The sequence below is a fragment of the Lithobates pipiens genome, unplaced genomic scaffold (genome assembly GCF_037356315.1).
Source record: "Lithobates pipiens isolate NorthernLeopardFrog02 unplaced genomic scaffold, aLitPip1_a1.2 Scaffold_30, whole genome shotgun sequence".
NCBI classification, from domain to species: domain Eukaryota; kingdom Metazoa; phylum Chordata; class Amphibia; order Anura; family Ranidae; genus Lithobates; species Lithobates pipiens.
The window spans coordinates 82,093,051-82,118,224 of NW_027507791.1; the positions used below are offsets into that span (position 1 = coordinate 82,093,051).

At 46.5% G+C, this 25,174-nt stretch overlaps 1 protein-coding gene across 1 annotated transcript in view; it reads right to left on the reverse strand.

Moving 5' to 3' along the window:
• The window catches only part of LOC143943024 (uncharacterized), a 172,848-nt gene that overhangs the window by 44,415 nt on the left and 103,259 nt on the right, over positions 1-25,174 (reverse strand). Inside the window, exon 6 of the mRNA XM_077464506.1 lies at positions 20,760-20,864. Coding sequence (XP_077320632.1) covers positions 20,760-20,864 — 105 coding nt within the window. The remainder of the gene's footprint in view (positions 1-20,759; positions 20,865-25,174) is intronic.

Here is a 25,174-nt window from a genome sequence, read left to right on the forward strand (position 1 = left end):
CTTACCTCTGCATAGTCTATCCCCCTTCAATCCGACATGAATGCTGCTGCCAGACTCATCCACCTTTTTTTTTTTTTAACAATCAGGAGTGCTTTATTACATACATACATATAATACAAAATCTGCATACAAGGCATACTGTAACATCGTACCAAGGTCAGCAAAACAATCATAGTGAACACTGAGGATCTGTGAGCTAAAGGATAGCTATGACAATGATATAACCCTCTTGGGAGGGAAAAAAGGGCGGAGGCAAGACAGCCGATAGCAGGAAAGGAAAAGAAGAAAGGAGGAAAAGAAAACAGAAAAAGAGGGGGGGGGGGGGGGTGAGAAGCGAGAGGGAGGAAGAGATGCCAGAAAAAAAAAAAAAAAAAGGGGAGGGGGGGGGGGAGGAGAGGGAGCTCACCAGAGAGAAACAAGAAAATGTAAGAGGGGGAAGACACAGGGCACCTCGCCACCCTCCGCCCATTATCCAAGGGTAGGTCCAGTCCAAGGGGACCATACCTTGTCAAACTTCCAAGGACATCTCCTACTTAGATAAGTCAATTTGTAAAGAGGCAACACAGCATTGATTTTATTCTCCCATGCAGACACCCTAGGCGGGACCGAGGACGTCCATCGCACCAGAATCTCTCTCCTAGCATAGAAACAAAGGATAGAGATAAGGATCTTACTGTGGTGTGACCTCTGAGCATCCCCCTGTACCCCCAGGAGAGCAAGTTCCGGAGTCCTAGGGACCGACAGTTCCATACGGACATTCATCTGTTCAAAAATCCCTTCCCAGAAGGGCGCCAGGGATGGGCACTCCCAAAACATGTGCAAAAACGAGCCGAGACACGTCCTACAACGGGGGCAGTACGGGTCCCTGTCCGCATACATCCTAGATAATCTAACTGGAGTGAGATACACCCTATGCAAAAATTTAATCTGCATTAGCTTGTCACCCGCCGCTATCATTACCCTAGGACCATGATGTAAACAGTGCTCCCAATCTTCCCGAGAGAGCGACGGTATATCATCATGCCATGCCTCCCACAACCTAGCCATCCTGGGAATATCCTTTGGCAGTAAAGTACCATACAAGGAGGAGAGGGGCTTTCGTAGTTCACCATCAGACAGAAGATCCTCCACTGGATCCAACTGGAGCAGGGGGGGAACCGGGAATTGGGCCCTGGCTGCATGACGTAGTTGAATGTAGCGGAAATACATCCAACCTGGTAGATCATGGTTCCCAGTCAGCTGTGTAAAAGTCAGTAGGGTGCCGTTAGGCATAATATCCTTAAGTGTCATTATCCCATACCTAACCCACACCCGGTGGTCCGGAACTGTACGAAAGTGTTGCAAGTTGGGGTTACCCCAGAGCGGCTGAGCAGGAGACCATCGTGCGGCAACCGAGAACCTACGCCGAGCCACAACCCACGCCTTTAATGTAGTTTTTGTCGGGATAGGGAGATCAGAGTGAGCCCTCGCCCCCTTATACACCAGATCCTGAAGATCTCGTCTGGTACCCACCCGCGCTGCCTCCACATGCACCGCAGCATTAGAACGACTCCCATCCAACCACCAGTGCGCTGTAACTAATAGTGCCGCCCAATAATAGGCCCGCACATCGGGGAGAGCAAGTCCCCCCAAATGTGTAGGAAGGCGCAAGGTAGCCTTGGCCAAACGAGGGGTCATACCATTCCACAAAAAGGAGGTAAGGTGTCCATCCAGTTCACGAAAAAAGGAGGCCTGAACCCACACCGGACTATTTCTAAAAATGTAGTTGAGCTTGGGCAGCAACACCATCTTAAATATACTGATGCGACCCAAGAGGTTTAGTGGCAACCCAGCCCACGACCGAAATCGGTCTTTGACAAAACGGAGTAAGGGGCTAATATTCAGTCGGTAATAATGAGTGGGGTCTCTAGATACCAGCACCCCCAAGTACTTAAAAGACGATACCCATTCCAAAGGGCCAGAAACCACGCCATCACCCACCCCTCCATCCAGGGGAAGCAAACTCGACTTCGACCAGTTAATACGGATACCGGAGTGGGCTCCAAACTCGAAGATCCGTAAGGCGGCTCCTAATGAGGGGCCAGCATCCCTCAGATAGAGCAGGGCATCATCCGCATATAGCGAAATCTTCTCCTCAGACTCATCCACCTTACCAATCGCTCTGTGTCTGCTACTTCTCTGTCCATCCCTCCACTGGCTTCCGGTCACCCAACTAATTAAATTAAAAATACTAACAACTTACAAAGCCGTCCACAACTTAGCCCCCAGCTACATCACTAGCCTAGTCTCTAAATACCAAACCAACCTTTCTCTTTGTTCCCCTTAAGACCTCCTGCTCTCACCTCCTCCCATGCTCGCCTCCAGGACTTTTCTAGAGCCTCTCCAATCCTATGGAATGCCTTACCCCAATCAGTCTGATTATCTCCTACCCTATTAACTTTTAGACGATCCTTGAAAACCCTTCTCTTCAGAGAAGCCTATTCTACCCACACCTAACAACTGCATTTTCATTTTCTCGAACAGCTTATCCCTCACAGTTATTACCTTTTTGTTCCACTTGACCCTCCCTTCTAGATTGTAGACGCTGTGTATGCCCTGTGTGAACAAGGCCTTAGGCCCCTTTCACATAAGCAGGCCGATTGGATCTGTCTGACCATTTTTCAGGCGGGCCCAATCGGACCACCCATTGTTCTCTATGGAGAGGCTGATGTAAATGGACACGTGTCTGTTTACACCTGCTTGCATCTGATCCAGTCCGCTAAAAACAGATGGATGGGGATTTTATTCCCCATATACAGTGGTGTGAAAAAGTGTTTGCCCCCTTCCTCATTTCCTGTTCCTTTGCATGTTTGTCACACTTAAGTGTTTCGGAACATCAAACCAATTTAAACAATAGTCAAGGACAACACAAGTAAACACAAAATGCAATTTGTAAATGAAGGTGTTTATTATTAAAGGTGAAAAAAAATCCAAACCATCATGGCCCTGTGTGAAAAAGTGATTGCCCCCCTTGTTAAAACATACTATAACTGTGGTTGTCCACACCTGAGTTCAATTTCTCTAGCCACACCCAGGCCTGATTATTGCCACACCTGTTCACAATCAAGGCATCACTTAAATAGGAGCTGCTTGACACAGTAAGGTCCACCAGAAGATCTTTAAAAGCTACACATCATGCCGAGACCCAAAGAAATTAAGGAACAATTGAGAAAGAAAGTAATTGAGATCTATCAGTCTGGAAAGGGTTATAAAGCCATTTCCAAAGCTTTGGGAATCCAGCAAACCACAGTGAGAGCCATTATCCACAAATGGCGAAGACATGGAACAGTGGTGAACCTTCCCAGGAGTGGCCGGCCGCCCAAAATTACCCCAAGAGCGCAGCGATGACTCATCCAAGAGGTCACAAAAGACCCCACAACAACGTCCAAGGAACTGCAGGCCTCACTTGCCTCAGTTAAGGTCAGCGTTCATGCCTCCACCATCAGGAAAAGACAGGGCAAAAATGGCCTGCATGGCAGAGTTCCAAGGAGAAAACCACTGCTGAGCAAAAAGAACATCAAAGCTCGTCTCAATTTCCCCACAACACATCTTGATGATCCCCAAGACTTTTGGGACAACATTCTGTGGACCGATGAGACAAAAGTGGAACTCTTTGGAAGGTGTGTGTCCAAGTATATCTGGCGTAGAAGGAACACTGCATTTCATAAAAAGAACATTATACCAACAGTAAAATATGGTGGTGGTAGTGTGATGGTCTGGGGCTGTTTTGCTGCTTCAGGACCTGGAAGACTTGCCGTGATAAAAGGAACTATGAATTCTGCTGTCTACCAAGAGATCCTGAAGGAGAATGTCCGACCATCTGTTCGTGTACTCAAGCTGAAACGAACTTGGGTTCTGCAGCAGGACAATGATCCTAAACACACCAGCAAGTCCACCACCGAATGGCTGAAGAAAAATAAAATGAAGACTTTGGAGTGGCCTAGCCAAAGTCCTGACCTGAATCCTATTGAGATGTTGTGGTATGACCTTAAAAAGGCCGTTCATGCTCGAAAACCCTCTAATGTAACTGAATTAGGACAATTCTGCAAAGATGAGTGGGCCAAAATTCCTCCAGGACGCTGTAAAAGCCTCATTGCACGTTATCGCAAACGCTTGGTTGCAGTTGTTGCTGCTAAGGGTGGCCCAACCAGTTATTAGGTTTAGGGGGCAATCACTTTTTCACACAGGGCCATGATGGTTTGGATTTTTTTTCACCTTTAATAATAAACACCTTCATTTACAAATTGCATTTTGTGTTTACTTGTGTTGTCCTTGACTATTGTTTAAATTGGTTTGATGTTCCGAAACACTTAAGTGTGACAAACATGCAAAGGAACAGGAAATGAGGAAGGGGGCAAACACTTTTTCACACCACTGTATCTAGCAGATGGCATAAGATGGAAATGGACAGGTGGTCCATTTCCATCTGCCCACACCATAGAGAACAGCGGGCTGTGTCCACTCTGCATCAGCAGACACGGACCTGTCATCTGCCTGCTCAGTGGGGATCAGCAGACAGATCCCCCGTTGAGCAGGCGGATCTTCTTGGTACATTAGGGGCATAGGGGCATTTGTATGATTTTTTTTTTCAAGCCGCATGATTCGAACCCGAGGCTCTAATTGGCTTGAAAAAAGGCTAGGCTCGGGGCGCAGAGCATTTCCCCCCCCAAACCCACCCACTCGTGACAATAGCGAAGTAATATTAGCTATTGTCTTCTGGCTTCTCCTCCTGGCTAATCAGGAAAGATTGTGTTGGCCAGGAGGAGAAATGAGGAAGCCGTGGAGGGGTGTGAGGTGGGGGGGACCATCCCTGTGGAGGGGTGGGTGCGGGGGGGCCATCACTGTGGAAGGGTGAGTGCGGGGGGTAACTGTCACCGTGGAGGAGTACGGGGGTAACTGTCACCGAGGAGGGGTGAGTGCGGTGGGAGGACCGTCACCACAGAGGGGTGAGTGCGGTGGGAGGACCATTACCATGGAGGGGTGAGTGCGTTGGGGGGGGGGGAGACTGTCACCGTGAAGGGTTGAGTGCGGGCAGACCTGGGGGGTCTTACTATGTTTGTGTCTTTTACTTTACTTTTTACAGGTTTTTTTTTCTTTTCTTTTTTTGGGGGGGGGGGGGTACTTTGGTGAGATATTAGAGGTCTAAACAGACCCCCATATCTTTTTTAAGACAGGGAAAGGGACTGAAGATAGTCCCTTTCTCTGTAGTACTGTACTTTACATGAATGAATGGAATAATTAATGTAGGTCAAAGTGGTTTGTAAGGGTTTACAACCACTTTAACACATACACCACCTGGCTTCCTCACCGATTTACTCCTTTCTTATCCCTAATAGCGAATTCACACTGGTGCACTGTGGTTTGTCTGCAGCGTGATTGTATGTGCAGTTTATCAATGGTTTTAGGTGCATTCCCATTAAATTCTATTAGACTGTGTGTTTTCATGAAAGCAAATCACAGTCTTGCATGCTGCATCTTTAATGCATGTTCAGAAAATGTTCACGTGCCTACATGTCAATAATGTGCATAAAATTGTGGCTTTCCTGACAAACACAAAAGTGCACTGTCCTTTAGTAGACGCACAGCAGTGCCATTTATATTTAAAGCGGAGTTCCACCCAAAAGTGGAAGTTCCACTTTAAGGACTCCTGACCCCCTGACATTTGGCATGTCATTTGCTTTGGGGGGGATTGGGTACCTAGTTTTGACAGGTACCCAGCTCCCACTCGGGCCTCCCTCCCTGCAATCTTCTGGGACATGTCACAGGTCCCAGAAGATTTCCTGACCATTCAGGATGCACAGCACAACTCGCGCATGCACAGTGCGCACCCAGCTATGAAGCCGCAAGCTGTAGCAGCTGGGTGCCCACACTTGTGATCCCGGCTCTGGGGAGAGAACTAAGGGCTTGGGCGGCTGCATTCCTGGAACGTGGAACAGGTGAGTGTGTGCTTTTTGTAGCTGCTAACTTTTAATAAACACGGAAATGTCTGGAATGCTGCTTAAAGGGGAACCCCACATATCTATGAATCCTTAACACAAGTCCTTAGTGTATGCTGTCATGATTCCATTAACATGGACTTTACTTAAATGGTTCATGTTCGGCAAGCAATTCTGTCCACCAAATGAGACCAGGGGTTCATTTTATTTTTTTAGATATATAGCATCATAGCTGCATCATGTGCATACTCCATATGGCTACATTTGAAGCTTAAAGGGGTGGAGACAGTAAAACTGCAGCTCAACCAGCTTATTATATGACCCCTTCAAGCACAAGTGTAAGCAATGCATTGGAGCTCATTCACACAGGTGGGAGGGAGGTAAGTGTTTTAGTGCCCCAACCACCCACCTGAAAAAGGAGATGATGCCAGCCAGGGCTGTACACGTGGCAAAATTGAAATGGCATGCACTGCACACAGTAGGTCAGCATTTTTAGGGTTAAAACCGGTGGTAACAACATATGGCCCCCTCACCAGCTGTCAAACACCAGCAATGATAGCCGCATGTCGGAACAAGCCCTTGGAGACCTTAAAGCCCCCCTTACTCCCTCAGTGCCCCCCCTAGATCCCTTTAGGACCATGCACCCCTCAGGGTCCACCTCCCCTCCAGACTGACACCAACAACATAACAACACATTACCTTCCCAGTGATGCCATCAACATAGGGACATTTTTTTCTTCAAGTGACACTACAGACGCAGGGACAATTTTCCCCAGGGACACCACCACTGCTGGGACAGCTTTCCTTCCAGTGACACCACCTACCACTACCCGATATGTGTGCACCAATTTTAAACTCTCCAGGTTGCTGGAGTGTTCCACTGGTAGTACTATTTCAGTGCATATCACAAACATTACAGACCTTAAACCACTACTGGCCCAATCCCAGGGAGGGGGGGGGGGGGTGTAGTTTGCCATTTTCGCCCTGGGCGCTGGATGGCCTTGTCCCAGCACTGGTGCAGGGGCATTGGGGGGGTGATCAGAGGTATTGGGGGATACATCTGGATCTCCCCCAAGCCCCATGAAGCACCTGAATCCGGTGGAAGCGGCAGAGGAGGGATGCCGGCTAGTGATGGTGGCTGCGGGAGCGGGTTTGTTGAGGGGGTCAGATCGGGTGGAGGGGGGTAATTAGTGCTTGGGGGAGAAGGGGATGAGAAAGGATAGTGGGGTGAGTAGTTATAAGTGGAAGTTAGCGGCGGAGAGGCAGGGAACATGGAGGCGGCGGCATGGGTGGGGGCAGAACAGTCACATTAGGGGTTAATAACTCAGATCGGCAGGTTGTAATTCACTGATCAGAGTTATAGAATTGTTCAGCAGAGTCTACTGAACAATTCTGATATAAGCTTATGGTCATTAAAGTGACCATAAGTTTATAGGACAGGGAGATATGAGCTCCATATGGCATATGGACTTGGCCACCTGTGGCCACTTTTTTGGGTTAAGAAAGGGTGAAACAGTGAACAATGAAAGGGTTAAGACAAGATGAGCAGCAAAGCACAGCTTTCCCCCCTCACCTTCCAGGACAGCTAATTGAGAGATGATTGGCTCCGCCCTCTACAGGAAACACAAATTAGATACAATTTACAATCTTGGTCAGCTGTAAGTTAATCGCAAGAAGAATCTATGGGAAAGTTTGGAAAACTTTTATTTCCTGGCTAAGAAAAACTGGTTTAGATTATTTTTCCACTCCCTGTATTTTGGATTTTTTGCAGGCCAGAGTGGAAAAGGGATTCTCTGTCAGCACCCTTAGAATTCAGATTGCTGCCCTATCTTTGATTTCAGAGAGAAAACTAGCGGAGGATCCTTTAGTCAGGAGGTTCCTTTCAGCCAGATCTAGACATGCTCCCAAGGTCATCCAGCATATTCCTCCCTGGGATCTGTCATTAGTGTTTAAATGTGCTAACAAGGGCTCCTTTTGAAATGTACTTCTTTTAAGATTTCCTTCCTTTTAGCTATTACGTCAGGAAGAAGGATTTCTGATATAGAGTCTCTTTCCTGTAAAGATCCCTTCCTGAGGATTCTAGAGGTCAGGGTAGTGATTAAGCCTGATCCTTTCTATTTACCCAAAGACTCTTCCAACTTTCATAGGTCCCAGGAGATAGTCCTTTCTAGTTTCTGCTCTTCTCCCATGAATGCGGAAGAGGTAAGATTTAGTCTTTTAGATGTAAAGAGATGTCTTCTACTTTATCTAGAAAAGTCCAGTAGTTTTAGGAGTTCCTCCCAACTGTTGGTATTATTCAGTGGCCCCAAGAAAGGTTCCAAAGCATCAAAAAGTTCTATTGCTATGTGGATTAGGGGAGCTATTGAGGCATACAAAGCGTCAGGTCACACCCCTCCTTCTAGAATTAGGGTCCATTCAATGCGATCCTTGGCCACATCATGGACAGAAAAAGCGGGGGCTTCATGGGAAGAAATTTCTAAAGCTGCCGTCTGGTCTTCCTCTCTTGCATTTGTCAAACATTATAGAGTACAGATGCTTTCCAGCCAGGACCTCTCCTTTGGTAGGAAAGTGCTTCAGGCTGTCTTCCCTCCCTAAGGTATAGAATCTTGCTCCTCTCGAGTAGCTGTCCTGCAAGGCGAGGGGGGGGAAACCCCAGTTAGACTTACCGGTGATGGTATTTCCAGGACAGCATCTATATTCCCACCCTATTCTGTTTTTTTTCACTGGTCGACCTTGTTTACCTGGTGGTGGTGTTTTTTATGAGTTTCTGTTTTTTTGCTCTGCCGAGTGCACTTTCAGTGGAGGTTTGCTTGATCTTCTAAACAACTGAGGGTCAGAGGAAAGGGAGGGGCCTTTTAAATTGTATCTGATTTGTGTTTCCTGTAGAGGGCGGGGCCAATCATCTGTCAAGTAGCTGTCCTGAAAGGTTCCTGGAAATATCGTTACCGGTAAGTCTTAGGGTTGCCACCTTTTCCTCAAGCCAAACCCGAACACTTCAGCGGGGCTTAGCATTTTTTGTGTAGCATAGACTATGAGATTGTAAAATACCTGGGACACCTCTGTGTGCCCTAGGGAAGTAGTATTGCAGCAAGCGCAGCGTTGAATTGTGGGTGTAGCCAATTGCAAATAGTGCAGGTGTGTGTAATGTACAATATAGTGTATATGTAGTGTGTAATGTTTGGTGGGGAGCCTCCCAGTGTAATTTTCCTGTAAGGCATTGGCGGTGCATGATACATGAGCCTAAGTATGTATGCGTATTGTATGGGGGGGAGTGACTCTGGTCACCATAGAGCACCTTCTGCAGAGTGAATGCAATAAGGTAAGGTGGGGGGGGGGAGCTACTGATATAAGGGGTAACCTCTATATCAGTGCCCCTTTACCTTACTATATTTACTGCCCCTACATCAGTGATCCCCCTCAGACAGGCCTTGCTACGCTGTCACTGACCACCACTCAGGTCCACCATGCAGGGCTCAGTCAGATGGTCCTCTCTGAGCTCCAGCTTGGTGGCTCTCGTTTCATCCTATATTGGACTAGGAGACTGCGCTGCCATAATACAAGAGATGATCAGAGGCTACAGACATAATACAAGAGATTGTCAGAGACTGCAAACATGCTACAGGAGATGGTAAGAAACTGCATACATGATACAAGAGATGGAGAGTGTGCAGATATGGTACAAAAGATGGTCAGAGAGTGTGTGGACATGGTACGGGAGATGGTAAGAAACTGCAGACATACTGCAGGAGATGTTAAGAAACTGCATACAATAATACAGGAGATGGTCAGAGAGTGTGTGGACATGGTACAAAAGATGGTCAGAGACTGACCATCTCCTGTATCATGTATGCAGTCTCTGACCATCTCCTGTATCATGTATGCAGAGACTGCAGACATAGTATAGGAGATGGTCAGAGACTGCATACATAATACAGGAGATGGTCAGAGTGTCTGAGCACATGGTACAGGGAATGGTCAGAGACTGCAGATATAGTACAGTAGATGTTAAGAAACTGCATACATGATGCAGTAGATGGTCAGTGTGCGGACCTGGTACAGGAGATGGTCAGAGACTGCAGACATAGTACAGGGAATGGTCAGAGACTGCAGACATAGTACAGGAGATGGTCAGAGACTGCAAACATGATACAGGAGATGGCCAGAGACTGCATACATGATACAGGAAATTATCAGAGACTGCAGACATAGTACAGGAGATGGTCAGAGACTGCAGACATGATACAAAAAATGGTCAAAGACTGCAGACATGATACAGGAGATGGTCAGAGACTACAGACATAGTATAGGAGATGGTCAGAGACTGCATACATAATACAGGAGATGGTCAGAGACTGCAGACATAGTACAGGAGATGGCCAGAGACTGCAGACATAGTACAGGAGATGATCAGAGACTGCAGACATAGTACAGGAGATGATCAGAGACTGCAGACATAGTACAGGAGATGGTCAGAGACTGCAGACATAGTACAGGAGATGGTCAGAGACTGCAGACATAGTACAGGAGATGGTCAGAGACTGCAGACATAGTACAGGAGGTGGTCAGAGACTGCAGACATAGTACAGGAGGTGGTCAGAGACTGCAGACATAGTACAGGAGGTGGTCAGAGACTGCAGACATAGTACAGGAGATGGTCAGAGACTGCAGACATAGTACAGGAGATGGTCAGAGACTGCAGACATAGTACAGGAGATGGTCAGAGACTGCAGACATAGTACAGGAGATGGCCAGAGACTGCAGACATAGTACAGGAGATGATCAGAGACTGCAGACATAGTACAGGAGATGATCAGAGACTGCAGACATAGTACAGGAGATGGTCAGAGACTGCAGACATAGTACAGGAGGTGGTCAGAGACTGCAGACATAGTACAGGAGGTGGTCAGAGACTGCAGACATAGTACAGGAGGTGGTCAGAGACTGCAGACATAGTACAGGAGGTGGTCAGAGACTGCAGACATAGTACAGGAGGTGGTCAGAGACTGCAGACATAGTACAGGAGGTGGTCAGAGACTGCAGACATAGTACAGGAGGTGGTCAGAGACTGCAGACATAGTACAGGAGGTGGTCAGAGACTGCAGACATAGTACAGGAGGTGGTCAGAGACTGCAGACATAGTACAGGAGATGGTCAGAGACTGCAGACATAGTACAGGAGGTGGTCAGAGACTGCAGACATAGTACAGGAGATGGTCAGAGACTGCAGACATAGTACAGGAGATGGTCAGAGACTGCAGACATAGTACAGGAGATGGTCAGAGACTGCAGACATAGTACAGGAGATGGTCAGAGACTGCAGACATAGTACAGGAGATGGTCAGAGACTGCAGACATAGTACAGGAGATGGTCAGAGACTGCAGACATAGTACAGGAGATGGTCAGAGACTGCAGACATAGTACAGGAGATGGTCAGAGTGTCTGAGCACATGGTACAGGGAATGGTCAGAGACTGCAGATATAGTACAGTAGATGTTAAGAAACTGCATACATGATGCAGTAGATGGTCAGACAGTATGCGGACCTGGTACAGGAGATGGTCAGAGACTGCAGACATAGTACAGGGAATGGTCAGAGACTGCAGACATAGTACAGTAGATGTTAAGAAACTGCATACATGATGCAGTAGATGGTCAGACAGTGTGCGGACCTGGTACAGGAGATGGTCAGAGACTGCAGACATAGTACAGGGAATGGTCAGAGACTGCAGACATAGTACAGGAGATGGTCAGAGACTGCAAACATGATACAGGAGATGGCCAGAGACTGCATACATGATGCAGGAAATTATCAGAGACTGCAGACATAGTACAGGAGATGGTCAGAGACTGCAGACATGATACAAAAAATGGTCAAAGACTGCAGACATGATACAGGAGATGGTCAGAGACTACAGACATAGTATAGGAGATGGTCAGAGACTGCAGACATGATACAGGAGATGGTCAGAGACTGCATACATAATACAGGAGATGGTCAGAGTGTCTGAGCACATGGTACAGGGGATGGTCAGAGACTGCAGATATAGTACAGTAGATGTTAAGAAACTACATACATGATACAGTAGATGGTCAGAGAGTGTGCGGACATGGTACAAAAGATGGTCAGAGACTGCAGACATAGTACAGGAGATGGTCAGAGACTGCAGGCATAGTACAGGAGATGGTCAGAGACTGCAGGCATAGTACAGGAGATGGTCAGAGACTGCAGGCATAGTACAGGAGATGGTCAGAGACTGCAGGCATAGTACAGGAGATGGTCAGAGACTGCAGGCATAGTACAGGAGATGGTCAGAGACTGCAGGCATAGTACAGGAGATGGTCAGAGACTGCAGGCATAGTACAGGAGATGGTCAGAGACTGCAGGCATAGTACAGGAGATGGTCAGAGACTGCAGACATAGTACAGGAGATGGTCAGAGACTGCAGACATAGTACAGGAGATGGTCAGAGACTGCAGACATAGTACAGGAGATGGTCAGAGACTGCAGACATAGTACAGGAGATGGCCAGAGACTGCAGACATAGTACAGGAGATGGCCAGAGACTGCAGACATAGTACAGGAGATGGCCAGAGACTGCAGACATAGTACAGGAGATGGCCAGAGACTGCAGACATAGTACAGGAGATGGCCAGAGACTGCAGACATAGTACAGGAGATGGCCAGAGACTGCAGACATAGTACAGGAGATGGCCAGAGACTGCAGACATAGTACAGGAGATGGCCAGAGACTGCAGACATAGTACAGGAGATGGCCAGAGACTGCAGACATAGTACAGGAGATGGCCAGAGACTGCAGACATAGTACAGGAGATGGCCAGAGACTGCAGACATGATACAGGAGATGATCAGAGTCTGCAGACATAGTATAGGGAATGGTCAGAGACTGCAGACATAGTATAGGAGATGGTCAGAGACTGCATACATAATACAGGAGATGGTCAGAGTGTCTGAGCACATGGTACAGTAGATGTTAAGAAACTGCATACATGATACAGGAGATGGTCAGAGAGTGTGCGGACATGGTACAGGAGATGGTCAGAGATTGCAGACATAATACTAGGGATGAGCTCAGGCGTGTTCGCATGGAACATGTGCAGAGCCTTCCAGGAAGTTGGTGCAGCACTGCGCTAATCACAGGCAGTGAGACATTGCCTGATCTCTGCAGCCGCACTTCGGGACAATGTCTCACTGTCTGTGATTAGCGCAGTGCTGCACCGACTTCCTGGCGGGCTCTGCACATGTTCCATGCAAACACGCCTGAGCTCATCCCTACATACTACAGGAGAGTCAGAGACTGCATATATAATTGGGCTGAAATTGCACCCGGGTATCACGTGAATCGCAAATCGCGTTCCTGTGTTATCAAAGTGTGAACCTGCCCTGGTGCTGGAACCCACACTTTGGTCCACTAACTTGCCTGGGGGGGGGGGGGGGGGGGGGGGGGGGACTAGTATGGGCACCTGGAGCAATTTTCCACATCTCTTGTGGGGTGCCAAGGGTCATCCCCTCTGTGGCAGACATCATCTCTTTAATATTGGGAGGGGGATATGTGCTAGGGGGGGGGGGGGGGATTTCATATCCAAGCCCCCTTGTAGCACAGTTACTTAAGTGCCCCCTAGAAGATATCCCCCCCCCCCCAATCACACAAAGTGAACTGCAGGCTAGTTCCCCCCTCACCCTCTTGTTCATGCCCCCCACCTCTGGAAGACTCACTGTGTGGATTAGTTGATAGATGAACTCAGTCCAGCAGCGTTGTCGGCAGCGTGGTGAGCCTTCTCCCCCCTCCTCCTCTGTGTACACAGGAAAACAACACAGCAGGAGGAGGAGGGGCGGGTTCAGTTCTCTCCACAGCACTCTCTCTGCACTAGTCCGTGGAGCTGGGGACAGCAGGGAGACATGTCGGCTCTGCCCTGTCATGAAATGTGGAGGCAATGGACCTCATTGGCGGCGTGCGGGAACGAAGATCACCCGCACAAGCTGCAGCAGGCATTCCGTTTCTATGATTTACCGGGGAAGTTAATTAGCAGACCGCCTGTCACTGTGTAGACAAGGCACGCTGCACAGGGAGCCACCAGGGGGTCTGAATAATGTGCCCGGGTCATAGGCGGGCAGAAACCCGGACAAATGTTTCAAAACCCGTACTGTCCGGGTGAATCCCGGACAGGTGGCAACCCTAGTAAGTCTAACGGGTTTTTGTTAAGCACTACTAATCAGGAAACAGAGATTGCTTATGAAATAAGCAAATTTGTCTGCCCCTATAAATAGTTACAATCAATACACTAAAGAAGAGGTTTTATTTTTACACATATATCCGCACCAATAAAATAGTTTATAAAAAGTTCCTTTCTTTTGAGTGTTTCTAACATTTTTGAGAAAAAAAAAACACAGGGGTAGATTTACTAACACTGGTGAACACAGAATCTGGTGCAGCTGTGCATAGTAACCAATCAGCTTCTAACTTCAGCTTGTTGAATTAAGCCTTAAAAATAAAACATGGAAGCTGGTTTCTATGCAGAGCTGCACCAGATTGTGTGTGCACCAGTTTTAGCAAATCTCCCTCTAGTTCCACTTGGTAAAACAAAACTGAGTGGAAACATATCCACTATTGTTATTTTATTATATTGAATGTTTGAGCAATGCAGCAGGAGCAGTGGTAATTGTATTTTGTAGTATTAGTGAGCATAGACAAAGCTGAAAACAATACTTTGGGAAATTAAATAAGAAAGCAAAGGAAAATATGAATGGCTCTGAAAAAGTAGTTCTGCCCTATTGGCTAGATACAAAGTCTTTAATTATAAAAAGTCCATAATATTATGAAAAGTCTATAAAGTCTATATGTAGAATGTGTAAAAGCAACATTAGCAGCACCCAATAGAGTAAAGCAATACTCTGTAAGTAACAGGGACAGAAGGGGGAGCCAGACTAAAGCCCCATACACACGATCTGAAAATCGCACAAAAAATGTCGTAATCGAATCGATCATACGATAATCGGATTGTTAGTACAGAGCATTTGAGAGCCAATCAGGACAGTTCATCCGATATCATTCTATCGGACATGCACTGAATTTTTTTTTGTACGATGCCAGATCGTACGATTTTCGTTTAAGCAGTACAGCTGTCGTTCGAAAATGCAATACAAATGCATTACAACACATGACATCACTTCCGAATTTTTATTCTGACGTACGAGAATTTTTCGTGACTTTAGTAAACTCATCAGATTCGATGTGAGATTAGAATGCAAAAAAATGGATGATCATTTGTCCGATAATTGGATCGTGTGTACGGGGCATAAGTATAGCACTTGTCTGCTATTGCCATTTGATATTGCCATTTAATAAAACCCAGTAGTTATTAACCTGCTACATTTAGGCCGCGTACACACGGGCGGACTGTCTGCCCAACTTAGTCCGCTGAACAGTGTTTCAGCGGACAATCCGCTCGTGTGTGGGCTTCAGTGGACTTTTTCAGCGGACAGTCTGACGAACAAAGTCTTACGGAATTTCCGTAAGACAGTCCGTTCAAACTTGGTTTTGTCCGTCGAAACTTGGTTTTGTCCGTCCAAACTTGGTTTCAGCGGACAGTCCGCTCGTGTGTAGGCAAGTTGGACGGACTAAGTATGGCGCATGCTCAGAAAGGGTTTACACGGCCGAAGGTTGCATTGCAGTGTATAGGACGTCGTTTTTCTAGTCCCGTCGTACGTGCTGTACACGTCATCACGCACGCTTTCAGCGGACTGTCTGCTCATCGTGTGTGGTCAAGTCCGTTCATGCTAATTTTGAACGGACTGTCTGTCGGATTGTCTGCCGAACTTAGTTGGGCAGACAATCCGCCCGTGTGTACGCGGCCTTAGTCTGGCGCCCCTTCTGTCCATGAAATAAAGCAACAGCTGGCCCAATTAGCCAGACTCTACCTATAACTAAAAATATTGTTTTAGAATGACCTGATTATACAGGTGGCAGCATGTGATTTTGCATGTGATCCTTAAATGAGATGTATCTTTCCACTGATGTGGAAATACCTGTCTGACTGCAGCCACACCTGTGTTTTGTAAGCTGTGTATGTTTATACCAACAGTCTTGCAATTAAAATTGTGCATTTGTCTGAACTAATATTTATATAGCATTCCTCTAATTATTGTTTAAAGGAAGGCATCAAAAAAGCTTTATAACAGAATGGTAGACATAAAAAGACACGAATGGTCCTTTTGTTTCACCATAAAGGAAATAGGAAAGGTGTCACTTAAAGTGGGCCCTTCAGCACTTAATTGACCCCCTAGCATCCTCCTTCTCTCCCTCCCTCTTTCACAATTGCAAACATTTAACACATTTTCCACCATGTTAATACTTTTTTTTTTTTCTTTTAGTGTTGCGCTAGCCCACTTCCTCAATCCTTGCTTGGGTGAATGTGAGCTTGTGATCGTCTGCCAGCAGCCTTTGCAATATTTGAAGTCTGCAAAAGTGACAGTTGCATCTCCATCTGTGCATGTCTGAATTCTAGCAGCAAGCCATCAGGCGGTGATTGTAAAAATCAGGAACAGATAGCCAATGACAGACAATCCAAAATGGTGGTGTGGTGGAGTAGAGCAGATCACTGAAAACTTTGTGTGCAAGGAAAGTAATGCTCAACCTGGCTGTATTTGGTTTTTGGGAGGTTTGACAAACCCAGCATTAATTATGTGAACTACAACATTGGAATCAAGCCCAATAAAGTTTGTGGTAGGCAAAACTAGCAAAACGTTATTGCAATTTTTAAGGATTTTTAAGGATAAACAGATAATTGTTCAGAAATGGCATGGGAAATTGGTCACTGCTATCAGGGTCATGCAAAAAAATAATAATAACTGAGGAAAGGGTCATGTGGATTAAAGCAGTGGTTCTCAACCACTGGGCCATTTTGTGGACCTCCAGTCAGCTGCAGATCCCCCATACAGTGCATCTTAGCTCCTATAGTGTCCCTCTCACCATGCCCCCAGACCCCCAAGGAATCGTTAGTGCCTTCCAACCTCCCACAGAGCCACCCAGCACACTGCAATGCTCCCCAGCCTGAAGCAGAGCCTCCAGTCTCCCACTGTGCCAAACTTCAACAGTGTTCCCAGCCCACACAATGCCCTACAGTCTTCAGCATTGCCTCCACAAAACCCCCCAGCCTCCTGGAGTTGACCCCAGCTCCCTCAAAAACCTCAGGGAAAACAATTATTCTGCAGTGTTGCTAACTCCCTCCAGAACCCCCCTCTCACAGCCCAATGACATCCAGCTTCATCAAAAGCCTTCTTGCATCGCAATACATGTTTTGAATTCTCATATTTTTTATCACGTGAGTATAAACTTTTTTTTTACTACTGGGCATGGAAAGTTTTGAAATAATTAGACCTGAACCCAAATCTCATTCCTACTCGCTCCCTTGCTACTACATCTGGCAGTCTGGACTGGAGAGAGAAAAAAACATGTAAGCTCCACACTGACTTCTTGAAGCTTTCACATGACTACTGACTCCTCTCCCATCCTTATGTGACAGCTTTGGGCCAATCATATTCATAGAGCACATAGGAGAGGTGGAGTAAGTCACCCATGTCTGAAAGTGTCGGGTATTTTACGTCACTCCTGGCACCTAAGATGGAGCAATGCAGAAGCAAAGAAAGTTGAGCACATACTGCCAGAGAGTAGGGGAGTTACGAGACCATTTTTCTTTGTCTTGCAAGTTAAAGGGGTTGTAAACCCTCAAAGTTTTTCACCTTAATGCATTCTAGCATTAAGGTGAAAAACATTCTGTGATGCTGCTGCCACCCAGAGCGCACCTTTTACTTACCTGAGCCCAGTCTTTCCAACGACGGGGACGAGCACAACAACTCCAGCCAGTGTGTCGGGTCCTGATTGGATTGATTGATAGCGGCGCAACCATTTCTCTCCCGCTGCTGTCAATCAAATCCAATGATGCGGGAACCGGGGGGTGGGGACGAGACTTGCTGTCTGTGTCAATGGAGCATGCCTGCACAGGTGCCCTGAGGGAGAGTGGTTCTCCAACGGGGCACTCGAGAAGAGGAGGAGCCAGGAGCGCCACTGAGGGACCCCAGAAGAGGAGGATCGGGGCCACTGTGCAAAACCAACTGCAAAGCAGAGGTAAGTATGACATGTTTGTTTTGTTTAAACAAACATTTACATATCCTTTAAGTATTAAGGTAGAACTATAGGCAAAACTTTTCTTTTCATTTTGGATAAAGCAAGAAAGTGATATAACAACTGTCATATTTTTTTTTTTTGCCATCTGTGTCCCATTGTGGAGATTTACCTTTCTATCCCATAGCCAACCAGCAAGTGAGAGGAAATCCCTGTAAATCAAGGAAAATCATTGAGGACTCCCAGGTCCCAATTGGAAGATTTCCCCTCTATTACTTTTCTGGGGACAACCCAAAATCTGGGTAATTTCTGTTACTTTCACTTTCAATGAAAATGGTAAAAAGGACCAATAAAGAGGGTAAATCTCCTTAATGCCCTGTACACACGGTCAGACTTTCAGACGGAAAATGTGCGGTTGGAAAATCTGATCATGTGTGGGCTCCATCTGACTTTTTCCGTTGGAATTTCCAAAGCACATAGTTTGAGATCTGGATCAAAGTTTTCCAACAACAAAATCTGATCGTTTAAATTCAGATCGTGTGTATACAATTCCGACAGACAAAGTGCCATGCATGCTCAGAATAAATTACCAGATAAAAGCTATTGGCTACTGGCCTCTTTAGAGTCCCGTCATACGTGGTTTACGTCACCTCGTTCTGAATGATCGGATTTTCCGACAACTTTGTGCGACTGTGTGTATGCAAGACAAGTTTGGGGCAAAATCCGTTCAGAAAAAATCTGACGGATTTTGTCGTCGGAATGTCCGACCGTGTGTACAGGGCATAAGAGTGGCACACAGCAATGAAAACTGACAGATGTTTTAATCCCTCTCCACTATCTCCAAAACGAAAAAAAAAGTTTTTTTAGTAATTTGTCATTTTGTAATTTAAATGTTGCTTATATAGTATCTCATTCTGCCTTGATTTTATCTTTCTGTAATCCCCATGTACTGTAATGCCGCGTACACACGGTCGGACTTTCTGGCATAAAAAGTCAGACGGAATTTTATTCATTGGATATTCCAATCGTGTGTGGGCCTTGTCTGACTTTTTTTTCCCCAAAAATTCTGACGGACCTAGAAAAAGAACATGTTTAAAATATATACAATGGAGTTAGTTCCTATCGGGAAAATCACTCATCTGTATGCTATTCCAAAAGCATACAGATGATCGTTTTAATGCATGCTCTGAAGCAAGTACAAGACGGCAGCTATTGGCTACTGGCTATTGAACTTCTTTTTTTTAGTCCTGTCATACATGTTGAACATCACCGCGTTCTAGACGGTCGGACTTTGGTGTGTAGGCAAGACTGCTTGAGCGGAATTCTGTTGGAAAAGCCATCAGAGTTTATTCTGACAGAAATAACGGTCGCGTGTACACGGCATAAGACTATATTCACATTGGAGCTGAAAATGTTTGGTTATTTTTGGGGTGTTTATTTTTCAAGTGTTTGAACAAGGGTTTTTCTGGGTGTTTCATGGCTGAGTTTTTTTTTTTTTAACTTGTAGCCAATGGAACGCTAGTTACCAGGCAAGAAAACACTCAAAATAGGAACGTTATGTGACTTTTTTAGGTGCTCCTCATAAAAGTCTGTTGGGGCCAAACTGCACAAGCCTGCCCAAAACAAAAGTGACAAGTTCCAAGAAACACTCTGCTCAGATGTGAATATGAATGCACAATAATCATATGCAAAACTAGGAAAATATTTAGTTTTATTCCATTTGTAATGCTCATCATAATAAATAAAAAAAGAGAATATACGCAAAACTATTTAGCATTTCCTTCAGTGACGGCCCATCCATTAGGGGCGTGCAAGCACCCCCACCTAATCCATGCGCCGGGCCCTTCTCTACATGCAGGGAACTATATGCATGGATTTCTATGTGTGTTTTTTTTTTTTTAAGCACAAGATTACAGCCGAGGCTCTAAATGGCTTCAAAAAGGGTGGGCAGGGGGCGCAGTGTGTGACATTAGTGAATTAATATTTGCTAATGTCTTCCTGCTACTCCTCCTGAGACCCGATTTTGGCCAGGGAGTCTCAGGGCACACTTCCTGTTTGGCAGAGAAGTTAAGCCTGTTGGTTCAGCCGGAAGGAGAAGCCACGGCTGCAAGTAGGTGGGGGGGGGGGGGTGTATGGCGGCAGTGCGAGTGGGGGGGAGGTTTGTTTGCCGCTACCCCCCAAAATATTGAGCACCAGCCGCCACTGATTTCCTTTAATAAAGCCTTAGTAATGTAAAAGGCAAAATATACTAACCTGAAATCTCTATTTTAAAGCCAAAAATTTTGTAAAAGCCAGAATCTGATTGGTTGCTTTGGGTTGCTGCACCCAGTGCATAAAATACCCTCTATTTGTAGATGAGTGACTGCATGTTAAAAGAAAGTAGTTTATGAACAGTCACACTGTAACTTTCTTTTAACTGCTGCAAAGTGTACACAGGGATGTAGAAGGGGTTGCAGTTTAATTCCAATATTTATTGCTTTCTGTAATACACACCTCAAGATCACAGCCAACTATGGGCCACTCTGGTTTCCCAGAATGGCCATATGCTGGCTGGTCATTATAGATCAGTAGGTTTAGCAGTGTCCAACTCCTGATTTTTATTTGCTAACAGATGTAGTTTTAAAAATAATAAAAACATGAATTACCTTAAAATATAACTGTTTTTTAAAATCCTTATCCCAATCTCAACTCCATTTCCTGAGGTCATTCCTTCGGCTTTGTCAACTTTGTGTTTCAAAAAGTCTTCATATCTAGATTACAAAATATAACATGAAACAAACTTAGGTTCTTGAAAATAAGTAATTGAATGAAAATGTCTAATGTAAACCTTGGTGCCTGCGTAGGTTTTGGCTGTGAAAACATACATGACATGATTAGCCACAACATTATGACCACCCACCATAACCTGTCAAGGCTTGGACTCCACTAGACCACTGAAGACACGCTGTGGTATCTGGCACCAGTGGCGGATTATTTAAGCCCTGTAAATTGCAAAGTGGAGCCTCTATGGATCAGACTTGTCTTTCCAGCATTTCCCACAGATGCTCGATTGTGTGAGATCTGGAGAATTTGGAGGCCAAGTCTACACCCTTTCATTGCTGTGTTCCTCAAACATTCTTGAATTCATCACACCAGGCCACCTTCTTCCATTGCTCCATGGTCCAGTTCTAATGCTCAAATGCCCACTTGTAGGTATTTTTGGTTGTGGGCACAGGTTAGCATGAGCAACCTGACTGATCTGTGCCACAGCTACGCAGCCCCATACACAACAAACTGCAGTGCATTGTGTGTTCCAGTGGCGGCAGGTCAATATGGGGTGCACGGGTGCCGCCCCGCCATCCAGAGGCTCATCAGACCAGTTTCCTGACTGGCCAAAAAGAGAAGAGTTCCAATTGGCCTAGGAGGAAGAGAGAGGAGATGCTGTGATGCCGTGGAGCAAGGGGAAGCTGCCGCCCATCGCCTGCGCCATAGATGCAGGGCCATCTTAACAGCATTGTGGGATCCTGGGCAAAGTAATGCATTGGGGCCCCTACAGGCCTGTCCCAATTTTCGCATCTACTCTCAAGAATTAAAGTATAATTCCTCACCATGCCCAACATTGCAGCCTCACCATGCCAACATTGCAGCCTCACCATGCCCAACATTGTAGCCTCACCATGCCAACATTGCAGCCTCACCATGCCAACATTGCAGCCTCACCGTGCCCAACATTGCAGCCTCACCGTGCCCAACATTGCAGCCTCACCGTGCCCAACATTGCAGCCTCACCGTGCCCAACATTGCAGCCTCACCATGCCCAGCATTGCACCCTCACCGTGCCCAACATTGCACCCTCACTGTGCCAACATTGCGCACTCACTGTGCCAACATTGCAGCCTCACTGTGCCAAAATTGCAGCCTCACCGTGCCCCCATTGCAGCCTCACCGTGCCCCCATTGCAGCCTCACCGTGCCCCTTGCAGCTTCACCACACCCAACATTGCAGCCTCACCGTGCCCAATAGTGCAGCCTCTCTGTGCCAACATTGCAGCCTCACCGTGCCCCCATTGCACTCACTGTGCCCCCATTGCACTCACTGTGCCCCCATTGCAGACTCACTGTGCCCCTTGCAGACTCACTGTGCCCCTTGCAGACTCACTGTGCCCCTTGCAGACTCACTGTGCCCCTTGCAGACTCACTGTATCCCTTGCAGACTCACTGTATCCCTTGAAGACTCACCGTGCCCCTTGCAGACTCACTGTGGAAGAGGAAGGAAGAGGAGAGTCGGAGATCACAGAGCGGATAGCCGCTGTTACAGCTTACATGAACTTGCCTCCTTGCCCACACACAGCTCCACCTCCTCCTAACCCCATGCCTGTGATAGACACATCCCACCATTGGACCCACATTCTGTCTATCACAGGTGGGGGGTTAGGAGGAGGCGGGGCTGTGGGTGTCGGTGAGCGGAGGCAATTCCAATGCCTTCACTGTAGATCTGACCAGCCCTGATGGTGCCCCGTATGCATCTGTAAGACGGCCCTGCATAGATGAGGTAAGTGTCCAGAACAAACCACCGACCAGATGGAAGGTGGTTGCGGGTGACTGTTCTCCACCCCCCAGAAATATACCACCAATCACTACAGTTGTGTTCTGACACTCTTTTATCAGGACCAGCACTAACTTTTTCAGCAATTTGAGCTATAGTAGTTCTTCTATTGGATTGGTCCACACGGCCACCCTTCGCTCCATTCATACATCAATGAGCCTTGGCTGTCCATGACCTTGTCACCAGTTTTAAGTTTTTTTTCCCTCAAGTGCTGCAGTTTTGGAGTTTTTCTGACCCAATCGTCTAGCCATTTGTGACATGCTAATGATAGGTACAGACTCCATACTGACGCCTGCTTGTGCCTTCCTACCAGGTTGGGGACAGGGTCTGGCAGTCATATCGCATCTCCAACTTCGTGTTCCCTCTCTGAAGTTCGCACTTCGGTTTATTTGGCCTTTTCATATTCTTCGCAGGATTAACCCAGTGGCTTAAGCATTAGACCTTCCTTCTAATATGCATATTTCGAATGTATTTCATGTCTCCTAAATTAAAACCTTTGGTCTGCAACTGCTTTACCATCTCAATGCCTCGTTATCACCCTTTACAGGTTGAGAACCATGAGGAGTATGAAGAACAGTCCATTGTTGACTCCCGTAGGTTCTGTGGGCGCATACAGTACCTGGTGCATTGGAAAGGGTACAGTCTGGGGCAACGCTCTTGGGTCTCATCCTCGGACGTACATGCCCCTGTCCTCCTCCATTTCCCCTCAAGCCTGGTGGTCCTCCGAGGGGGAGGGGTCATTGAGGAGGGGGTACTGTCAGGGCTGGGCTCAGCCCTTCCTTCTCAAAGCTGGCTGCTCAGCTGTCGGCTAATTGCCAGCTCCTATCTCTGCACAGTGACTCACCTACTGATGATGTCCTGCTCATTAGACATGTGCAGAGTGAAATATTTAGTTTCGGAATTTTGTTTTCGTCCGAAAAATACATTTATTTAGTTACTCCCGAAATTCATTTTTATTTATTGTTTTTCGTTCAAAAATTGCATTAGTCTGAAAATCCACATGAATTACGGTCGAATCTGTCTTTGAAGGCTTATGGTGTCTGTCGAATGTATAAAGAAGATTCAACGGAGCTGCTAAACTCTATATAGCATACTTCGTGTGAACTTTAGAACCCTATTAAAGTCTTTGGGACTCCAACGTTCGAAATATAAAGTGCTAATTTTAAAGGCTAATATGCAAGTTACTGTCCTAAAAAGTGTTTGGGGACCTGGGTCCTGCCCCAGGGGACATGTATCAATGCAAAAAAAAGTTTTAAAAACGGCCGTTTTTTCGGGAGCAGTGATTTTAATAATGATTAAAGTGAAACAATAAAAGTGTAACATTCCTTTAAATTTCGTACCTGGGGGGTGTCTATAGAATGCCTGTGAAGGGGTGCATGTTTCCCGTGCTTAGAACTGTCTCTGCACAAAGTGTCATTTCTGCAGGAAAAAAAGTCATTTAAAATCACTCGCGGCTATCATGAATTGTCGGCTCCCGTAATACAGAGAACACTCATTAAAAGTCATTGATTAAAAAAAAAAAAAGCGTGGGGTTCCCCCAAATTCAATTACCAGGAACTTCAGGTCTGGTATGGATATTAAGGGGAACCCTGCGTCAAATTTCAAAAAAAAATTGATGCGGGTTCCCCCTAAATATCCATACCAGACCCTTCAAGTCTGGTATGGATATTAAGGGGAACCCAGCGTCAAAAAAAAAAATTGACGTGGGGGTCCCCCTAAAAAATCCATACCAGACCCTTTATCCGAGCACACAACCTGGCAGGCCGCAGGAAAAGAGGGGGGCGAGAGAGTGCCCCCCCTCCTGAACCGTACAAGGCCACATGCCCTTAACATTGGGAGGATGCTTTGGGGTCCCCCCCAAAGCACCATGTCCCCATGTTGATGGGGACAAGGGCCTCATCCCCACATCCCTGGCCGGTGGTTGTGGGGGTCTGCGGGCGGGGGGGGGGGTTATCAGAATCTGGAAGCCCCCTTTAACAAGGGGACCCCCAGATCCCGGCCCCCCCTGTTTGAAATGGTAAGGGGGTACAAAAGTACCTCTACCATTTCACAAAGAAAGTGTAAAAAATAGTTAAATAAGACAAACACACTTTTGAAAAAGTCCTTAATTAAAAAAAAAAAAAAAAAAAAAGATTCCAGCGGTGGCAATTAGGGATGAGCCGAACACCCCTCGGTTCGGTTCGCATCAGAACTTTCCAACGTACCGCAAATTCGTACGAACTTTAGAACCCCATTGAAGTCTATGGGAATCGAACGCTCGAAATAAAAAGTGCTAATTTTAATGGCTAATATGCAAGATACTGTCCTAAAAAGGGTTTGGGGACCTGGCTCCTGCCCCAGAGGACATGGGTCAATGGTTGTGGTGCTGGTGCTGGTGCCACAACACTATAAGTCCTCACAGTTACTCTCGGTGGGCACAGGAACGGGCCCTGCTGTGAAATAATATATCAAGAATTGTAATTACATGCCCCTGTTA